This window comes from Hyperolius riggenbachi, chromosome 9, assembly GCF_040937935.1.
Source record: "Hyperolius riggenbachi isolate aHypRig1 chromosome 9, aHypRig1.pri, whole genome shotgun sequence".
NCBI classification, from domain to species: domain Eukaryota; kingdom Metazoa; phylum Chordata; class Amphibia; order Anura; family Hyperoliidae; genus Hyperolius; species Hyperolius riggenbachi.
The window spans coordinates 228,001,132-228,018,900 of record NC_090654.1 but is presented as its reverse complement, the minus strand read 5'-3'; the positions used below and the strand labels follow the sequence as shown (position 1 = coordinate 228,018,900).

At 43.6% G+C, this 17,769-nt stretch overlaps 1 protein-coding gene across 5 annotated transcripts in view; it reads right to left on the bottom strand.

Annotated features, from left to right (window-relative positions):
* Positions 1–2,868: 2,868 nt before the first annotated feature.
* SIPA1L1 (signal induced proliferation associated 1 like 1) overlaps positions 2,869–17,769 on the bottom strand; it is a 370,713-nt gene continuing 355,812 nt past the window's right edge. For 4 of the 5 annotated variants that reach the window (XM_068254095.1, XM_068254094.1, XM_068254098.1 and 1 more), the window contains 4 exons: positions 16,056–16,202; positions 11,894–12,008; positions 10,451–10,532; positions 2,869–6,693 (listed from right to left, as the gene is read on the bottom strand). In XM_068254095.1, the coding sequence (XP_068110196.1) occupies positions 6,550–6,693; positions 10,451–10,532; positions 11,894–12,008; positions 16,056–16,202 (488 nt within the window). In that variant the 3' untranslated portion in view covers positions 2,869–6,549. The remainder of the gene's footprint in view (positions 6,694–10,450; positions 10,533–11,893; positions 12,009–16,055; positions 16,203–17,769) is intronic. The other variant, XM_068254096.1, reaches the window with a different exon arrangement.

Genomic DNA, 17,769 nt, shown 5'->3' with positions numbered 1-17,769 from the left:
TCCTATGTGCCACAGTTTGTTCATTTGGACTACACAAGTGTATGGGGGATTCCCATTGTGTCCCCTAAACTAGACTAGGGGTCTGAAATGCACGTGGCAATGGCACAAACATGCTCCTATTTTAACCCCTCATTGGAGGAACATTAAAGAGAGTCTGAAGCGTTTTATATTACCTCTTTTTATTCATCCGCCAGCTTCAGCATTAAAATCCAAACTGATTTGCTGCATCCCCACGGCAGAACCAGGTATTTATCCCCCTGAAATCCCGGGGCAAACGTACCAGGAGCGTACTGCGCAGACCATACTGGGCCTGCGAAGTACACTCCCGGCGACGTCAGCGGGAACGAGGACGCGGCTGCGCAGGCGCAGTGGTAAAATCGCAAATTCCAGAAGTGAACCAGAGGCGGGGACCAAAGCATCAGTGACTGGCTGTGTGGGTACAGGACGTCTGTGGTGGACCGTTAGAAGCCCCAGCTAAGTTCAACTCTTTCTTTTCCCCTACAGTACTCTTAACCACCGCAAAGTATTTCTCTGCCCCGGGAGGGATTTTTTATATAAAACTTGTTGTTAAGCTTGTACTGTAGCTAGCACTTCGCTAGCTACCATTGTCCCCCAAGTCCCTCCGCTCTTCTTTGATCGCCCCCGTTATACGTACCCCTTCCCCCCTGGATCCAGCAATGGCGCAGCCTCTCCAATCAGCTCCAGGCTTCGCTATGGGGAGGATCGGGATTGCGCATGACGTCAGGTCCGATCGTCGCCATAGCGAGGACTGAAGCTCATTGGGGAGGCTGCAGCTCTTGCGGGATCGCGGCTAGGTAACATACAGCGGCGGCGATCGGGGGGATCAGAAGGGTGCGGAGGGGACAATGGTAGCTAGCCTAGTGCTAGCTACAAGCTTTACAACAACTTTAATTCAAAAAATCCCTCAGAAACTGCGTACTGCCAGGGAGGTTAAGGATATGAATTACATCAGAACTTATCAACAGTCCTCAAATTGCAAGCCTTTGGGCAGGGTCCTCCTCCTTTTGTGTCCTACATGATCATGCACCTCCATTACTGTAAACCCATGCTATGCATTTGAGTGAAACTAACATTACCTTGTACTCATACTGTGCTGTGATCTGGTTTTCTTGTATTCCTGTATTGTCATATTGCTTTATGTCACCCCTAAATATTGTCTGTAACTGAAATTAATGTCCAGCGTTGCGTAATGTTAGCGCTTTATAAATAGAATAAATAAATAATAAATAATATACCCCCAACTCTGCATGTGTTGCAGAAAACCACAGTCAGGCCTAGTGCACACCAAAACCGCTAGCCGATCTTCAATATGCCAGAGGTTTTTGAAGCAGATTTTCAGAGCGATTCTAGGCATGTTTAGAGAGGTTTTCTTAACATGCCTAGCGTTTTCTGGAGCGTTTTTGTGTAGCAGATGTCATATATTGTTACAGTAAAGCTGTTACTAAACAGCTACTGTAGCAAAAACGCCTGGAAAACCGCTCTGATCTAGCGTTTTTCAGAGAGGTTTGCGCTTTTCCTATACTTTACATTGAGGCAGAAACGCTTCTGCAAACCGCAAGGACCCATGTTTGCGGTTTGCTAAAACCTTCAAACCACTGGTGGGCACCAGCCCATTGAGATACATTAGCCAAGCGTTTTCACAGGAGTAAGCTGTTTGCGAAACACTTCAAAAACCACTCGCTGTGCACCAGGCCTCAGTCACAGGTGGGGTAATTAGTGTCTCGGCAGAGCTCAACTATCAATTGGATTTCCACAAAACATGCACTGTTGGGGATAGTTTAGGACTTGGGCTGGTAGCAGACTTGTCTGTATGGAAAACCATGTTTTCTGCCGTGAGCATTTCTTCCAGCATTTGAATTTTTGTTTGCGTTTTTCATGCATTTCCATGTTTTCATATGTAATGAGTGAAAAAATACATTCTCAAATGTTTTCCCCCTTTTTTAAAAAAACTCATAAAAATGTGATTTCCCATAGGCAACCATTTCGTGTGATTTGCATACAGTATGTGGGAATAAGGAACTTACTGTGCGATTTTAAAAAGCAGATAAAAACGCATTTCAATGTGATTTTTGTGCGCCTAATAGACTAACATTGTGTGCGATTTTTAAGTTTACTTTACCTTCTTTTAGGACAGAGAGAGGTTTTAGATCATGTTCATATAAAAAATGTATAAAGTTTTAACCTTTCAAGCACCACTGTAATTGTAAAGTTTTGTGGAAAATATCAATGCTATATAATTGTAAAGTAATAAACAGGGGCGTAACAATGAGAGTAGACCCTGCAGCCATACAGAGCCCGGAAGAGATGCTGTGGCCACACTTGTCACAGATTGGTGGTGACATGGTGGTCGCACGGTTATATTACCACTGACAGACTGTCCTCCTGCTTGCGGGGGACATACAGGAGATTATGTCAATGTAGTGAGTCCCATCAAATTCTTGCTTGGGGGGGGGGGGGGGGATGATTTGTAGTTATGCCCTGATAATAAAATTGTTGTGCTGGTGTTTGTGAGCATTCAGTATTACATTGCTGAATGTGAACCTATACATGACAACATGTATAAAGTGTTTTCACTTTCTGTGGCAGAAATCTGAATATGGTGGCCCAGTTGTGGGTTTAGACATGTCAGTGTAAGCCGTTCCCAGACACCAGCACAGCATTCTCATATCTACCTCCCTGAAAGTTTTGTCATTTTTAAAGTAGCCCCCATATACTGTATCTGTGAATTGTACATCTGCATTAGCATTTAACATCTGTTACCTGACCTGTAGCATTACTTCCCAGTGACCTGTAGCATTACTTCCCAGCAATTTGGATTCAGCTAAAGGTACATTAAATACACAGATCTCTTTTAAAACCAGTTTTATTGTCAGGATTTACAAGTTTTCTCTGCAACCTCAGATACAATAACTTTGTTGCAAAATTCTAATAAATAGCCGCTCTCAAACAATTCCCATTCCCAAGAAAAAGAAAATCAAAATAATATTTCAGTACAGTGGAGAGAGGCTTGCAAAGAAAACAAATTTACAAGTTATACCAGCCATTACTATATAAATTTCCTTCATACACGCATTAAAAAAAAAGACACTCAAACTATCTTGATCACCATTGTAAAATTTCACCAAATGACTCTGGCAGGGTAAATGAAACGGTACATTTCAACGTCATGTGGATAAAATAGAACATTTCTGTACAAGCCTTTTTTTTATTACTGAAACAGAAAATGTAGATTAAAAACAAAGCAAAAAAAAAAAAACTTAGAACATTGCAAAAGAAATGTTTAAACGAGGTGTTGCAAAAACTGATCAATGAAGCAGAGCAAACCGTATTTTTTCCTTCTTTTTGAGAAACAAATTTTCTAACAAAATATAAATCTCTCAGCCTAGATAGATATCTGGTAACAAATATAGGGTTTAGTTTATAAATTTAGACACATGCAAACGGTTTGAGGATATGAATAACTCTTCTTATAGCACATGTCGCCCCTAGGCTGGGGCGACATGTGATGATATCATCATGCAAGTGGCAATGATACCATTACTCGTCCTATACAATTCTCTGCTCACCAGAGACCTCCTGTGGATGTATGCTTAAACATAAGCGACCCCAGCTCCTTGTCTGGTAATACATGTTTTTGCCCAGCCCTCCCTGCAACCCATATGTCCATGGAATCTACTAGGCACAGCTGTACTCTACAGTAAAAGGTAAAATTGGGGATAGCTTAAAAATAGTTTACGGATCGGTTTATTCCTTACAATATATATATTGCTGAAATGTAGTCCAAAATACAGCTGCATTCTGTTGCAGCGCACAAACTAGCATTGCCATTGCTGCTTCCATAGCAACAAAACCTGCACATAATATTCTTTGTGCAGCACAGGTTTGGATTATTGTATACTAGAATGTCATAGAACCATTATTAAACCCCAAGCTTTGTTTGCGGTTTTAGAAACTCTATGATGTGTACTTCTAAATAAGCTGAAATTTCTAAGCTTGTCTAAGAACTGGAATACATTTAGTGCTCCATTAAATTAAGAAGAAAAAAAAAAAAAAACCCACCTTCTTAGTTTTGTTTTTCACATTTAAAAAATAAGGCAAAAAAAAAAAATCACCTAAGAGTCCACCAGGGACAATCATATTTTACATCAAAATGTAAGGACCTGTATACTTTAAATAATACTAAAGAAGACCGCCAACTGAAGTGTACCTATACTGCTTACATTTTTTTTTCCAAATCACGTGACCATCAACAAAAAAAAGTGATCTAAAAGTTGATGAAGTGTTTAAAAGTTTGTTCATTCCTGCACAACTGGAATGTGCAAACTGTAACCTATGCTGTGCTTCCCCAACCCAAACACATACAAACTAGTTCCACGTGAGGAACCAAATGTAGCCACCAGCGTGTTTTGAACAGTTTAATTGCAACATCCACTTACGTTATGTTTCAATGCACTTCAACCAGCACACAACATACAGCTAAGGATGAAGATGACATGTTAACGTGAATTGCATCCCGTGTTTGTATCATTTGTATCATCCTGAGCTGGATGTGGTGTGCTGGTTAAAGTCCATTTGTGAATGTTGGTAGCTATTGCTAATAAACTGTTAATAAGATACTGGTGCCCACTTTTGCTTCTTCAGGTAGAACTCTCTGAAAGAGTTACATTTAGCTCCACTGCTTTAGTCCTAAGATGTATGCTTTATGTACCCAAATAACACTGCATGTTTCTCACTGCAGGGGTCCAAAGAACTGTGCTGCATGTACCTCCACTGCAGGGGACCAAACAACTATGCTGCATGTATTTCCACTGCAGGGGTCCAAAGAACTATGCTGCATGTACCTCCACTGCAGGTGTCCAAAGAACTATGCTGCATATATTTCCCCTGCAGGGGTCCAAAGAACTGTGCTGCATGTACCTCCACTGCAGGGGACCAAACAACTATGCTGCATGTATTTCCACTGCAGGTGTCCAAAGAACTATGCTGCATGTACCTCCACTGCAGGGGACCAAAGAATTATGCTGCATGTACCTCCACTGCAGGTGTCCAAAGAATTATGCTGCATGTACCTCCACTGCAGGGGACCAAACAACTATGCTGCATGTATTTCCACTGCAGGTGTCCAAAGAACTATGCTGCATGTACCTCCACTGCAGGGGACCAAAGAACTATGCTGCATGTACCTCCACTGCAGGGGACCAAAGAATTATGCTGCATGTACCTCCACTGCAGGTGTCCAAAGAACTATGCTGCATGTACCTCCACTGCAGGTGTCCAAAGAACTATGCTGCATGTATTTCCTCTGCAGGGGTCCAAATAATTATGGCTTTAAGCTAAAGGTCTGTTTGGGGCCACTACATACCTTCAGGTTTTGCATGCTGGGTGGGAAGTAGGAAAAATGCCCACAAGAACTTTCAAATTGATTTATGCCAAATATGATGCTCAGTGACCAGAAGATATGACATATCCATGAAATAGCCACCAAGAGCATAATCAACCTCTCTGGTGTCCAGGGAACTACATTCATTGGAGTTGTCTTTTAACACTCTTGTTCCTCTTCTGCAGATCATCAGATCTTGGCACTGCGACGATTTGGATGCCAACAGAAGACAATGTCACATTTCTTTTTTCTTCTTAAAGCACAATTTGATTGGAGAGCAATTTATGTAGACAGTATAGTTTCACTTTGCGTAGTAAGGAATGCTATGGAGATTAGCACCTACAACATCATCCCCACACAACACAAACAAAATAGCACATGGCCTTGGTTAGTTAATTTGAGGGATGTGAGATGTATAAATTACAATAGTGGAAATTATTACACTTTAATAATGGCAACAAAGCAACTAGTCTACTTTTGTTTAGACTGCGTAAAGCCCCTGCAGCAATAGTATATCAATAAAGTGGGGATTATTGCTTTTTTTTTGCAAGATGACCGCTAAAAAGTCACCCTATCTACAGTAATGGGGCAAGAGGAGTATAAGCTGTTTATTATATGGCTGTAGTGTACACCATAATACACTAACACACAGACCAAGCTAAGAAAACTCCACTTCTCGTGTGATAAACACAGCACATTGTAGAAGCTGTTCTGTACACCGATTACATGGCTTCCGTAGGTTCTTTTTGCCCCGTTTTACATCTGAAAGAAACCCATGTGATAGAGCTCATTAAAAACAACAAGTGAAAAAGAAAGTCCTCACTATGGCAATAACTACTACTGCCCAAAAAAAGGAACCATGTTTGGCAATTTTGTTTTTAACTATACAACATCTTCATAGGAAGTATTCACATTTCAGCAGTTAATCGCAAAGATTTGCTTATTATCGCCAGAATTTAGGCAGTGATTATAGTGATACTTTGCTGAAAACATGCTTGCACTTATAAAGAGGGGATGACGGGAAATATGGTGACTCCAGTTCATCTGTACTTGTGGACCCAGGTGCAGATAAATCTAAAGGGCTACAGTACACAACGGATAGAAGACCAGGAGACTTGTGTTCCCCAGCGTGCCCCCTAGGTTGCCCCTTAGCTCATGTCTATGGTGTTAAACACCCATTCTGTGAACTTTTTCAGCTTGGCCGAGGCATTCTGGGACTCCTCTTGTAAGCGCAGGTTGTCTTCCCGCAAGAGCTGCACTTCTGCTTGGAGGTTGGCTTTGTCTTCTTTTTCCTAAAAACAAATAAGAGATAGTATGCTTAGTAGAATCCTGCTGCACATGACGACAGACAACAGGGGTGATTCATAAAGCTTTTCTCTTGAATCATCTCCTATTACTTCTCACCTTAAAGGGAACCAGAGAGGAACCTTCATTAAAAATACAAAAAGCTTTTATACATACCTGGGGCTTCTTCCAGCCCCATAAGCCTGGATCGCTCCCACGCCGCCATCTTCCGCTTCCTCTATCGCCGGTACCGGGTCCCTTCACTTCCGGCGGACGCGGCCAATTGTCCGCATCACAGGGGCTTCCTCCATACCTGTACGCATGAGGCTGCCCCTGTGATGCGAACTATTGGGTGCGTCCGCCGGCCGACTGTCGGTAATGACGGGACCCGGTAGCGGCGGATCCAGGCAGCGGAGGACGGTAGCGTGGGAGTGATCCGTGCGTATGGGGCTGGAGGAAGCCCCAGGTATGTATAACCGCTTTCCCCCAACGTCTCTGGTTCCCTTTAACTATTAGTAGAAATATTTTAATGCTATAAACAGATAAAGGAAGATAAACTTTTTTGTTTTTTTTTAAATCTGAGTTTCTGCTTTTGCTGGTGCCCAAATGGGTCCCTGCTACTGCACAGGCGTAGTGCAGCTGCCCTCCAGGCGTCCCATCGCTGAGTGGGCCTGGCTGAGGAAGACCGGGGATGCCTCTTGAAGAGCCAGAGGCTTCCCTATCCCAAAAGAAGCATTCAAATATGCCTGTAGCAAACCTCACAGGTTTGCTTTAAAGCTTACCTGTACTCAGAACTTCCTCTCTGCTCTAAAAGATACATTATAACCTTACTGCAGTGTATCCACTTCCTGCCTTCATGGAATCAGACATAGGGTTCACATCATATGTTCACAAATTAGCTGCTCTGCCATGGCAGAGAAGATTCCTGAGCAGACACAGCTGAGAGATCAAATTACAATGGTGATAAGTCACAGATGAGGGGAATTAGACTAAACTCTCTAAATACATACAGGGTGCATTTCTCTAGGTTTTCCTTCTGTCCTGTGCAAGAGTTCAAGTCCTATTAAGCGACCATTGCTTTTATATTTTAGGAGAAATAAAATGAGTTATAAAAGGACGGAGGTTCTAGTCATTGGCATGCATGCCAAGTAACAGAATAAGAAATAAAAAGAAAATAATCAGACAGTCAGTAAAATTCTCTATTTAGTGGCACTTCATGGAGCTTAGTCAAAGGAACTTGAGTGTTGTGGATGCAGTTAAAAAGGTATAGCTAAAGTTTATCTTTAAACACATAAATATCAGGGCATGGCGGCAGAGGAAGCTGTTGGAACATACATTGATATCGCAAGAATGCTTAAACCAGATCTTCTCAGGATCTATCCCCTTTGCCTGCTGTGTTAAAACAATCAGAAGGGGCTAGTCAGCACTACGTGCCAAGAAATCTCTGGTTACTCCTACACAAGCTGTTTGCAGGGTTTCAATTAACAGCGTTAAACCCAGATGAACTGAAAACATCCATCTCCTGGAAGACTTGTTACACAGGAAATTATTATTATTATTTTTTTGAAAAAAAAAAAAGACAACCCTCACAGATATTTAGCTGAGGCTCACACCCTGTGGCACTGACAAAATAATTTCTATGACTGTGCACTGATGATGCTAATCTATAGTTTAGGGAAACTAGCAGGAAACCTCATTGCAAAAAGTTCTACAGTCAAAGCCCCCTATACAGCACGAAGCATTGTGATTGGCCAAATAATGTGGGTGTAATTTACTACAACCTATCTGAAACCTAGCAGTTTGAGAGGGTGCTGTCCACACAATCATTTTAGCAGAATTTCTCTAAGGTTTCCTGCTGGGTACCCCAAACTTGACTAGCACCGCACTGACATTGTTCACAATGCTCATAGTCATGTCACCAACTGTCCCTTTGGAGGAGCTTACAATCAAATTCCAACCATAGTTTTATGTCCCCATCATAGTCAAATAACAGTTTGGGAGGCTTATGTTTTTGAGATGTTAAAAGGACACCAACTTTCATCCTTGGAATATTCCTGTATATGGGCTTTCCAAACAATTGCACATGGCTTCCACACTGACACCCTCTCCCAGGTGAAGTCTGGAGATCAGCTTTAGAAGGCGCCTGTTATTACAGAAGTACCGTATTTTTCGGAATATAAGACGCTCCAGCATATAAGACGCACCTAGATTTAGAGGGCAAAAATCAGGAAAAAATAAATAAACTAAACCTAGGTGCGTCTATGGTGCAGGGGCTTCTTATGGACCTCTAACTCCCCCAAAACTGTCTTTATCTAAGCTACACTGCCCATCTATACTAACACCTGCTACACTACACTTCACCCCTGCTGCCCCCATCAACTACACATTACTTCACTAACCCCTACTACAACTACACTACACTACACTACACTACAGTATACTACACTTCCCTCACTAACATCTGCAGCCAACCCAAACTACACTACACTTCACTAAGTAACCCCTTCAGCCAACCCAAACAACACTACACTACACCCCTGCTGCATCTCACCTGATCCTGTCGCCGCGATCCTCCCCTCCTCCATCTGCCTGTCATCACCCGAGAGTCGCAGCCGCCGTCATCTGAGGGTCCCATTAGGTGTCATCAGAGGGTCCAGCAATCCCATCCAGTATCCCCGCTCTTTAAGTGTCCAGGTTGCCGGATCCTCTTCGCTGCAGTCATGCTTGTATGCAGCCCCGGGGTGATCACGCGGTGATTACGCGCTGCCGGGGCCACCTTCCTCCATAGTTACAGTGTCCTCTTCTTAGATACAGTGCCCCGTTCTGCGTGACGAGCGGCGCACGTGCGCCTGACGTCATGCGTGACCCCGGCGCACATGCGCCGCTCGTCACACAGAAGGGGGCACTGTATCTAAGAAGAGGACACCGTAACTATGGAGGAAGGCGGCCCCGGCAGCGCGTAATCACCGCGAGCCTGCATACAAGCATGACTGCAGTGAAGAGGAGCCGGCGACTTGGACACTTAAAGAGCGGGGATACTGGATGGGATTGCTGGACCCTCTGATGACGGCTGCTGCGACATTGGATGACGGTGGACAGACGAAGGAGGCTAGGATCGCGGCGGCAGGATCCGGTAAGTATGTTATGGGGAGAAAATACCGTACCTTTAGAATATAAGACGCACCCACTTTTCCCCCCCAGTTTTGGGGAAGAAAAAGTGCGTCTTATATTCCGAAAAATACGGTAGACCATCTCCAGAAATGAAAATTGTAATGCTGAGGTCTTTGGCAATGATACTGGAGTCCCATACCTGTGATCTCCATGCTCATTTCAATCATAAGCAGCATCTTTGGAAGCAACCTTCGTCCACATTTTTATCATCACAGGTGTACTTTGGCCCATAAATGCCACATCAGGGCAGCTTCTGTCTATAAAAGGCTGGCAGGAAACCAACAGCAGTTTCCGCAAGCTTAGAGTAAACAAATACGTTTGTATTTTTGGGAAGTAGTTGTGGGTGGTTTCTGAGGTGGTGAGGGCACTTGGGGCCCTGAAGTATAGCTTGCGAGTGGTTATCCAAGGCAGTGTGAGCAATTGGGACCCTGCATGTACTGCTCACCCCGGTTCGAAAGCCTATAGCACCCCACGGGTAATGTAAGCCAAGCACATTTAAAAACTTTCTGATTAAAATGACAATATAAATTCTGATCGAGGACAAGTATTTGACAGTACATAGTGCAGTGTTACCATAACCGATGTCGGACCTACCTTCTGCAGATCGTATTGCAACATTTTCAGCATGCTCTCCAGCTGGTCAACCTTTGCAGCAAGGGAGGTGGGAGAATCTTTCCTGTAGGAAACAAAAAGGTGGAATGAAATAAGGCTTCTTGAAAGAAGACTTCATTTGGTACTTACCCAAACTGATATTTTATGCATTTCTTCATACTAAAAAGAAAGCTTAGCATGCTCTTAGATGTCATATGTAAAAGCAGCTCATACTGGAAAAACATTCAATTGTTTACTTTAGTGCAGTAAAGGAATTCTGAATTCATTTTAGATTCTTATGCATTTTTCTTTTTTATAGAAATAGGGTCTGTTGAACCCTGGCGAGTCGCCATGGTTGGATGAGAAATTGCCTATGAACTTGACTACCAGCTCCCTCCCTATCTGACCTCAGTAATAAAACAGAAACTAGATTGGAAGAGCAGCAGCAGCAGCAGCCAAGCACCAGAGGAGGCGTGGCTGAACTGAGCTACAAGCCATGCAGTGAATGTCTAAAGAAATGCATACAAATGTTGAAGGCTATATTTAAAGTGTTTAAAAAAAAAAACATGTAGAACGGCTTTAGAAACTATGGAAACAGAGTAATTCTGTCGTGCAGCATTCACTGAAGGTAGCCTTTGATTGTGTATTTTCACATTATGGTGACTTTGCTCTATGCTCTGCTTGTGTTTTTATATTTATGCATATTTCATTGACCATATTATTTGCAATACACAAAGTTCTGTAAATTGCACGTAACTCCATTTTTTGCATTATTAACTTTTATTACCTGTCTGTCTACATTTGTAGTGCTGTCTATATAGGACAATGTCAAATTTAGCTTTTGCCTGAGACAGCAGCAAAAGGTGCGCACACATCAGGCGACTTGGCGGCCGATCATCCGATTAGATTATTACAATCGAACTGGATGAAAATCTGTGCCGCTAAGTCCATGCCCGACTGACAATGCGACCAATTTCGGGACAAAAATGTTGGGCCGACTTCCTCGACTGGGTGCACGGCGTGCAATTTCACGATGATTGATGAACGCGACAAAACCCTCAGCGCTGTCCTACCTAATGAAGAATGTGCCCCATGCAAGGTATACATTACCTGTCCGTGGCCTCCACCTCCGCTGCCCCGGGCGCATTCCTCTTTACACACGCGCACCCCACGTGAAATTCAAACCTCGTCAGCGACCCGGCTGCTCCGTTCTTCTGCTAGCGGTCCCGGTAACTGGCTCAGCGGCGCCAGTCAGGCTCTTCATCGTATGCGCAGAAGAGACTGCCTGGCGTGACTGAGCCAGATTACCAGGACCGCTAGCAATAGAACGGAGCCACCCAGGAGGCTGGCGAGGGACTCAGCGGTGCTTATGTAGCTGGAGGAAGCCCCGGGTAAGTATCAAATCTTTTACCATGGTCGTCTCTGGTACACCTTAAAAACTCTTACCCATAATAAGGGCTGGATTGCGAAGCTTCCTGGCCTTCCAACTGGTCAACAACCGAGGCAGAACTTCCTGGTCTGTGCTCATCCTCTGTAGAAGTAAAGAAAGAAGCTCTCTGATCTGCAACAAGTCAATGAAAGCAATTACGCTAATGTCAGAAGTTCTCATTATGATCAGTTGTTAAGTTGGGACTTTAAAATAGAGTGTTACTAAGTGGAAGATTGAAGAATAAAAAAAGTTATACAGGGTTATAAAATAAAGCTCAACTATAGTAACCCATAGCAACGAATCAGTTTATATTACACTCATTGGTTGCCCGAAGAGTGAAATGTGACAGCTTGCTGTGCAATAGCAGTGCTCTAATTATTAAACTAATAAAGACCTGAACTCAGAACTTCCTCTCTGCTCTAAAAGATAAGCATCAGCACAATAACTTTTAGAGAACAAAAAATGTCTGTTACAACTGATACAAATCCTGCAATAAACTTGCAGTTTATTTAGATCAAATTACAATTGTGATTAGACACGGATGAGGGGGTATTAAGCTCCGTCTACACGAAGCGATGTTACTTATGCTGATACGGCTCGATTGATAAGATCCGTCAGGTCGGATTCTGCCACCGCCGATTCCCTGCTCGTTCCCCACGAGGGGACAATGGCAGGGAATCGAGCGGAAGATAATCGGCGCCGGGCGGGGACGAGGGCGGATCGAATCCGGCGCACGCGAGGCGAAGCTGGCGGGTACGCGCGGGGATGCGGGAGAGGCAATCCGGCGGCTAATCGAGCCGCCGGATCGCTTCGTGTAGATGAGGCTTTAGTCTAGGCTAAAAACTCCAAATACATACAGGGTGCATTTCTCTGTGGTTTATTTCTGTCCTGTGTAAGAGTTGAGGTCCACTTTAAAACCTGATAGTTTTAGCCTACTGGACACGGACAGTTCTCAAACGAAAAACCAAGAACTAATGGAAAAGGCTTATTTATTGTACAATCCTACATATAACAAGAACCTCTTCTTCTGAGGGCTGGCTTTAAATGTAACTATTGTACTTTGAAATTGCATGCAGATCGACATAGAGGGGTGTGGAAAAACATTTCACATGTGTGGGTGGGAAAGTTCATTCCTTTACAACAATAAAAAACAGCTAGTTTCCCACAGTGAAAGTAACAAAGAACACAGTGCTTGATTAGACAATCTTGTTACTGGATACATTAGAGTTTGGCTTAACCCCTGCAACTCTAAACATCAGCTTGGAGCTGATGATGTACAAACACATAGGGCAAGACACTATCCACATGGGGCTTATTTTTTTCCTCTACATGCTTGTAATAGTTTATCCGGGGCTTTCCAGATCCTCCTTACAATCTAGTAACATACTGGCTAGTTAATGCTGCAATACAAAGCAGAGCAGGGGGTGACATACCCTCTTATCCACATTGTTATGGCTACACTTCTTATAGTTTGGGGGAGTTGTGGTGGCTATAGGATTCCTGGTATATAAGGCCTTATGTTGGTTGTGGGCAACATGGTGGTAAGGGGAGGGGGGGGGGGGGGGGGCAAAAAGGATGAGAAGAATGAGAGGCTTCATCAAAGTTCTGCTGGGGGCCCCGTGTTTTTTCATTAGGCGGTAAACTAGAATAATTAATTTACATGGCCAAATGTAGACACCCCAATCTAAGATATTTAAGTGAACCCCAATATCTGCTGCTGCAGAAAATAGAGTATCCAGCCATAGAATCCCCTCATACATCTGCAGTAGAAGAGATCACACTGAACATCTAAAGGTGGCCACTAACGATACAATTTGCCTATCACAAACGATTTGAATCATCATTTGGGATTACTAATGGACAAAAATCTCCAGACCAATCCAATCAGATTAATAAAATCGATCTCATTTTTGGATCAATACAGAGAATCTGATTGGCTTGGTTAGGAGATTTTTGTCCATTAGCAGTCCCAAATGATCATTTCCTATTATGCATACCAATAATCGTTCGTAAACGAACGTTTGGCAAATTGTATCGTTAGTGGCCACCTTAAAGTAGCCCTACCGGGCTGTGAATAATATACTTTTTATAAGGTTTTAATCCCCCCCCTCCGTCTCCCAGTGTCACCTGTTCTGCTCAACCGTCATATTCGACTGAGCAGAGCGTCGATTATGGGCGGGGAGGAAGTGTCAGTTCCTCCTCTCTGCCCATCCTTAGGTCCGCCCCCTGCACTTATAGCTTATAGTTCCTCATATGTGTTAATGCGCACAGCATGCAGGGGAGCTGCAATGTGTGGTAATTGAGGTCAGAACGATAGTAAATATTAGTACTATTAGTACTACTCTCGTTCTGACCACAATTACCACAAGCCCGCACACAGCGAAGCTCCCCTGCGTACTGGATACAGTGAAACATATGAGAAACTATAAGCTACAAGTGCAGGGGGGTGGGGGGGGGGAATCTAAGGACGGGCAGGGAGGAGAAAGAACTGACACTTCCTCCCTGCCCATTATTGAAGGCTAAGTAGATTAGGGAACACAGGAGGCACTGGATGGGGAGGAGAATGGTGCTGTGATATGTCACAGCACCAGAAATGAAATGGTATAAAAAGTATATTGTTCAAAACCACATTCAAGGATACTTTAAACTAGTGTTTTTGTGGTATGCCATCAAGCAAGTGATTTTGTCTCATTTTGCCTTGTTAGATGTACTCAATCAGGATTTATGACAAGACAAGACACATAACATTTATATTGTGATTTTCTTATAGTGGACTTAAAGTGCCAGAGTTGCAGCCACTAGGGCGCGCTCTATAGGCAGTAGCAGTGTTAGGGAGACTTGCCCAAGATCTCCGAATACGTGCAGGGTTACTGAACAGGAAGAAGTGAGAGTTAAACCCTGGTCTCCCTGTGTAAGAGGCAGAGCCCTTAAAGCAGAAGAGATAGGATTAAAACAAACTGTTTCATTTACCTGGAGCTTCTGCAAGCCCCCAGCAGCCGTCCTGTCCCACGCTGGTCCCCCACGAGCCTCCGTTCTCCAGCCGCCGCTCTGTTCCTCGACTTAAAAGTCGAGGCCAGCGCAGCCTTGCCAAGCGTATGCTTTCTACATGTTCACGTCTGCAATTGTGCTACTACAGACTGGAACGCGAAGAAAGGATACGCGTGGCCAAAGCCGCGCAGGAGCAGTGGCCCAGCTGCGAAACCAAAAGCATCTGGCGGCGGGAGAACGGAGGCTCGTGGAGGACCAGCGCGAGACAGGATGGCTGCTGGGGGCTTGCAGAAGCCCCAGGTAAGTGAAACAGCTTGTTTTAAACCCATCTACAGTTCCGCTTTAACCATTACACTATCCAGCCACAGCTGTAAGCTTTATTTTAATCTTAAGCTTTATTTATGTTAAAGTGAATAATGTGACTGAGCAATGGACCTGTAGATCACACATGCTCACACTGATCACTGAAGCACATTGCTTGTAAATATCGTTTTATATCACATGCCACAAAGTTCCCGACTGCCAAGCAACCGCAGTACAGCAACAATTTATAACTGAGCTTCAGAAGATCTGCTTGGTTTCTGAATTTTGGTAACTGCTAATAAGCTTAAGGTTACCATGACAAGCACTGCCTGGAGTGGTGTAAAGCACACCTGCACTGGATGCTGGAGTAGAGCAAACACATTCTCTGGAATGATGGATAAATGACCCTATACCACCTGAGGCAGGTATTGGCTACGTGATTGCAGAATTTTTCTTTATTCAGCTATGGGAGGACGCAGTTTTCATCAGGGTTGTTACTGCAATTGGTTGTCCGTCCCCTTTCAAGCACAATCTTTCCAGGTTGTAGGATAGATAGTTTTGATCTCTTTCAGATCGAAATCAATCAAATTACAATTGGGCTGGCCACGTTGTTCTCTGGTAGATTTGATCATAATGATTGAATCTCCCATGAAAATAAAGTATATGGGCACCTTTAAATAGACTTTCCACACTCAAGTATGCCTCTATGTGCTGATTACATCAAATAATACTGAATTCAAAGACAAGACAACTGTGGACTTACAATGGGAGGTGCTTATATGGTAGAAAAGGAGTATGATGACTGGAACTTTCCCACAGTGATCAGTCTCATTTTAAGCACACTTAAAAAATAGGTACGCCAACACTTGAAGCAGCTTTGAAATGTACCTTCAAACGCTTTGGCAGCATCCACCAGGTTTGACCACTCTAGGTCAGATGCAGCATCAGGAAGAGGCATCAGTCCAGGGTCAGGCATGGCTTGCCGCCTTTGATCGTGGATGTCTGTGAGTGAGGTATCAGAGGCCGAAAATTCACCTGATAAGAAAAAAAAAAGTAAAACAAAGGACCAATAGGTTAAAATAACCTAAACAAAACTGTTACAAACATCTCTAAACACTGAATGGCAGTAAAACAAGTTACAGATCCATGACAACAACTGTGGGGGACACCATTTATATTTGCAACTTTAAAGTCATGACGTCTGCTGCATTATATAAATCTGAGTCCACAAGCAGTGTAAGAATGTTAAGCACTGAACACCTCTGTTTCCATCTATATTCCCTTGGCACTAAATGACACTGATGGGAACGTTGGATGTGCTTATATTTGTAGTTTCACATTTCAATGAAAGTAACTCCAGTGACAGCATGGTGAGGGAAATGCACTATAAATTACTTTTATCCCATTTTGCTGTTGCTTACTGTAAGCGGTAAAAAAAAATCTAAAACAGGATCTAGACATAAATGCTGCCTAGCCTCTATACTCTCTTTGCAGATGGACTGAGCAACTGCCAAGCAAAAAGTTTTTGGGAATATAAAGAAGACCCTCAGAATTCCCTATGAAGAGCTAGATTAGTCGAAAACCTGTCATATCTGTCAGATTTTTACAACCTACTGCACGTGACATTGACATAGTAAGTGCTAAATTTGCAATGACTTTTACACATGTATGCATATAGTATGTTACTATTTTTCTATGATAGTGGTCCTTTAATGGTATCAGCCTGCTAAGGACATTTCTCCCCATAAAGTTAATTTCTTGGGCAGCAAAACAGATTAAGCACATCTGAGAAAACAACAGAGGAGACAAAAGGGGCCCATACACCTAACGATTTTCCCGCCGATATACAGCAGATTCGATCACTGTGATCGAATCTGCTGTGAAATCGTTGCGCAAACACTGACAGAACGATCGATTTCCATCCGACATCAATCGTTCCCATTGAGCCCTCCATGCGGAAGATTTTTCTCGATCGGCAGCAGGTAAGGAGTGCGTCGATAGCGGCGTTCAAACGACGACCGACGCAATACAGCAGCAATACATTACCTGTTCTGGCCGGCGCGTGTCCCCGATGTCTTCGTCTCCGCTGGGTTCCACGTTCCGGTCCGGCTGGCTTCACTTCCTGTCCCGGCAGGAAGTTTAAACAAAGCGCCCTCTACTGTTTAAACTTCCCCGGACAGAAAGAAGTGAAGCCAGCCGGACCGGAATGCGGAACACAGCGGAGAAGACAACATTGGTGACAGTGAGGACACGCGCCAGCCGGAGCAGGTAATGCATGCGGGGAAGGGGTATGCCTGGGCGGCAGCTTCCCAGATTGTGTTCGGTTTCATGGTGAAATCGATTCACAATCGGTTTGCATTAAAGGCAGCCATACGAACCCTCTCTGATCAGATTCAATCAGAAAGGGATCTATCTGTTGGTCGAATTTGATGGCAAATCGACCAGTGTATGGCCACCTAAATACTGATTCCATCTAAATTGCTTATTTACTGGCCGTCTGTGCTGATCTTATGGCTTCACTTCTCACAACATCTGATCAACAGACTCTTGCTGGATGTTTGACTTAAACCAAGTATTCAGATCACAGCCAGATTGATCGGGG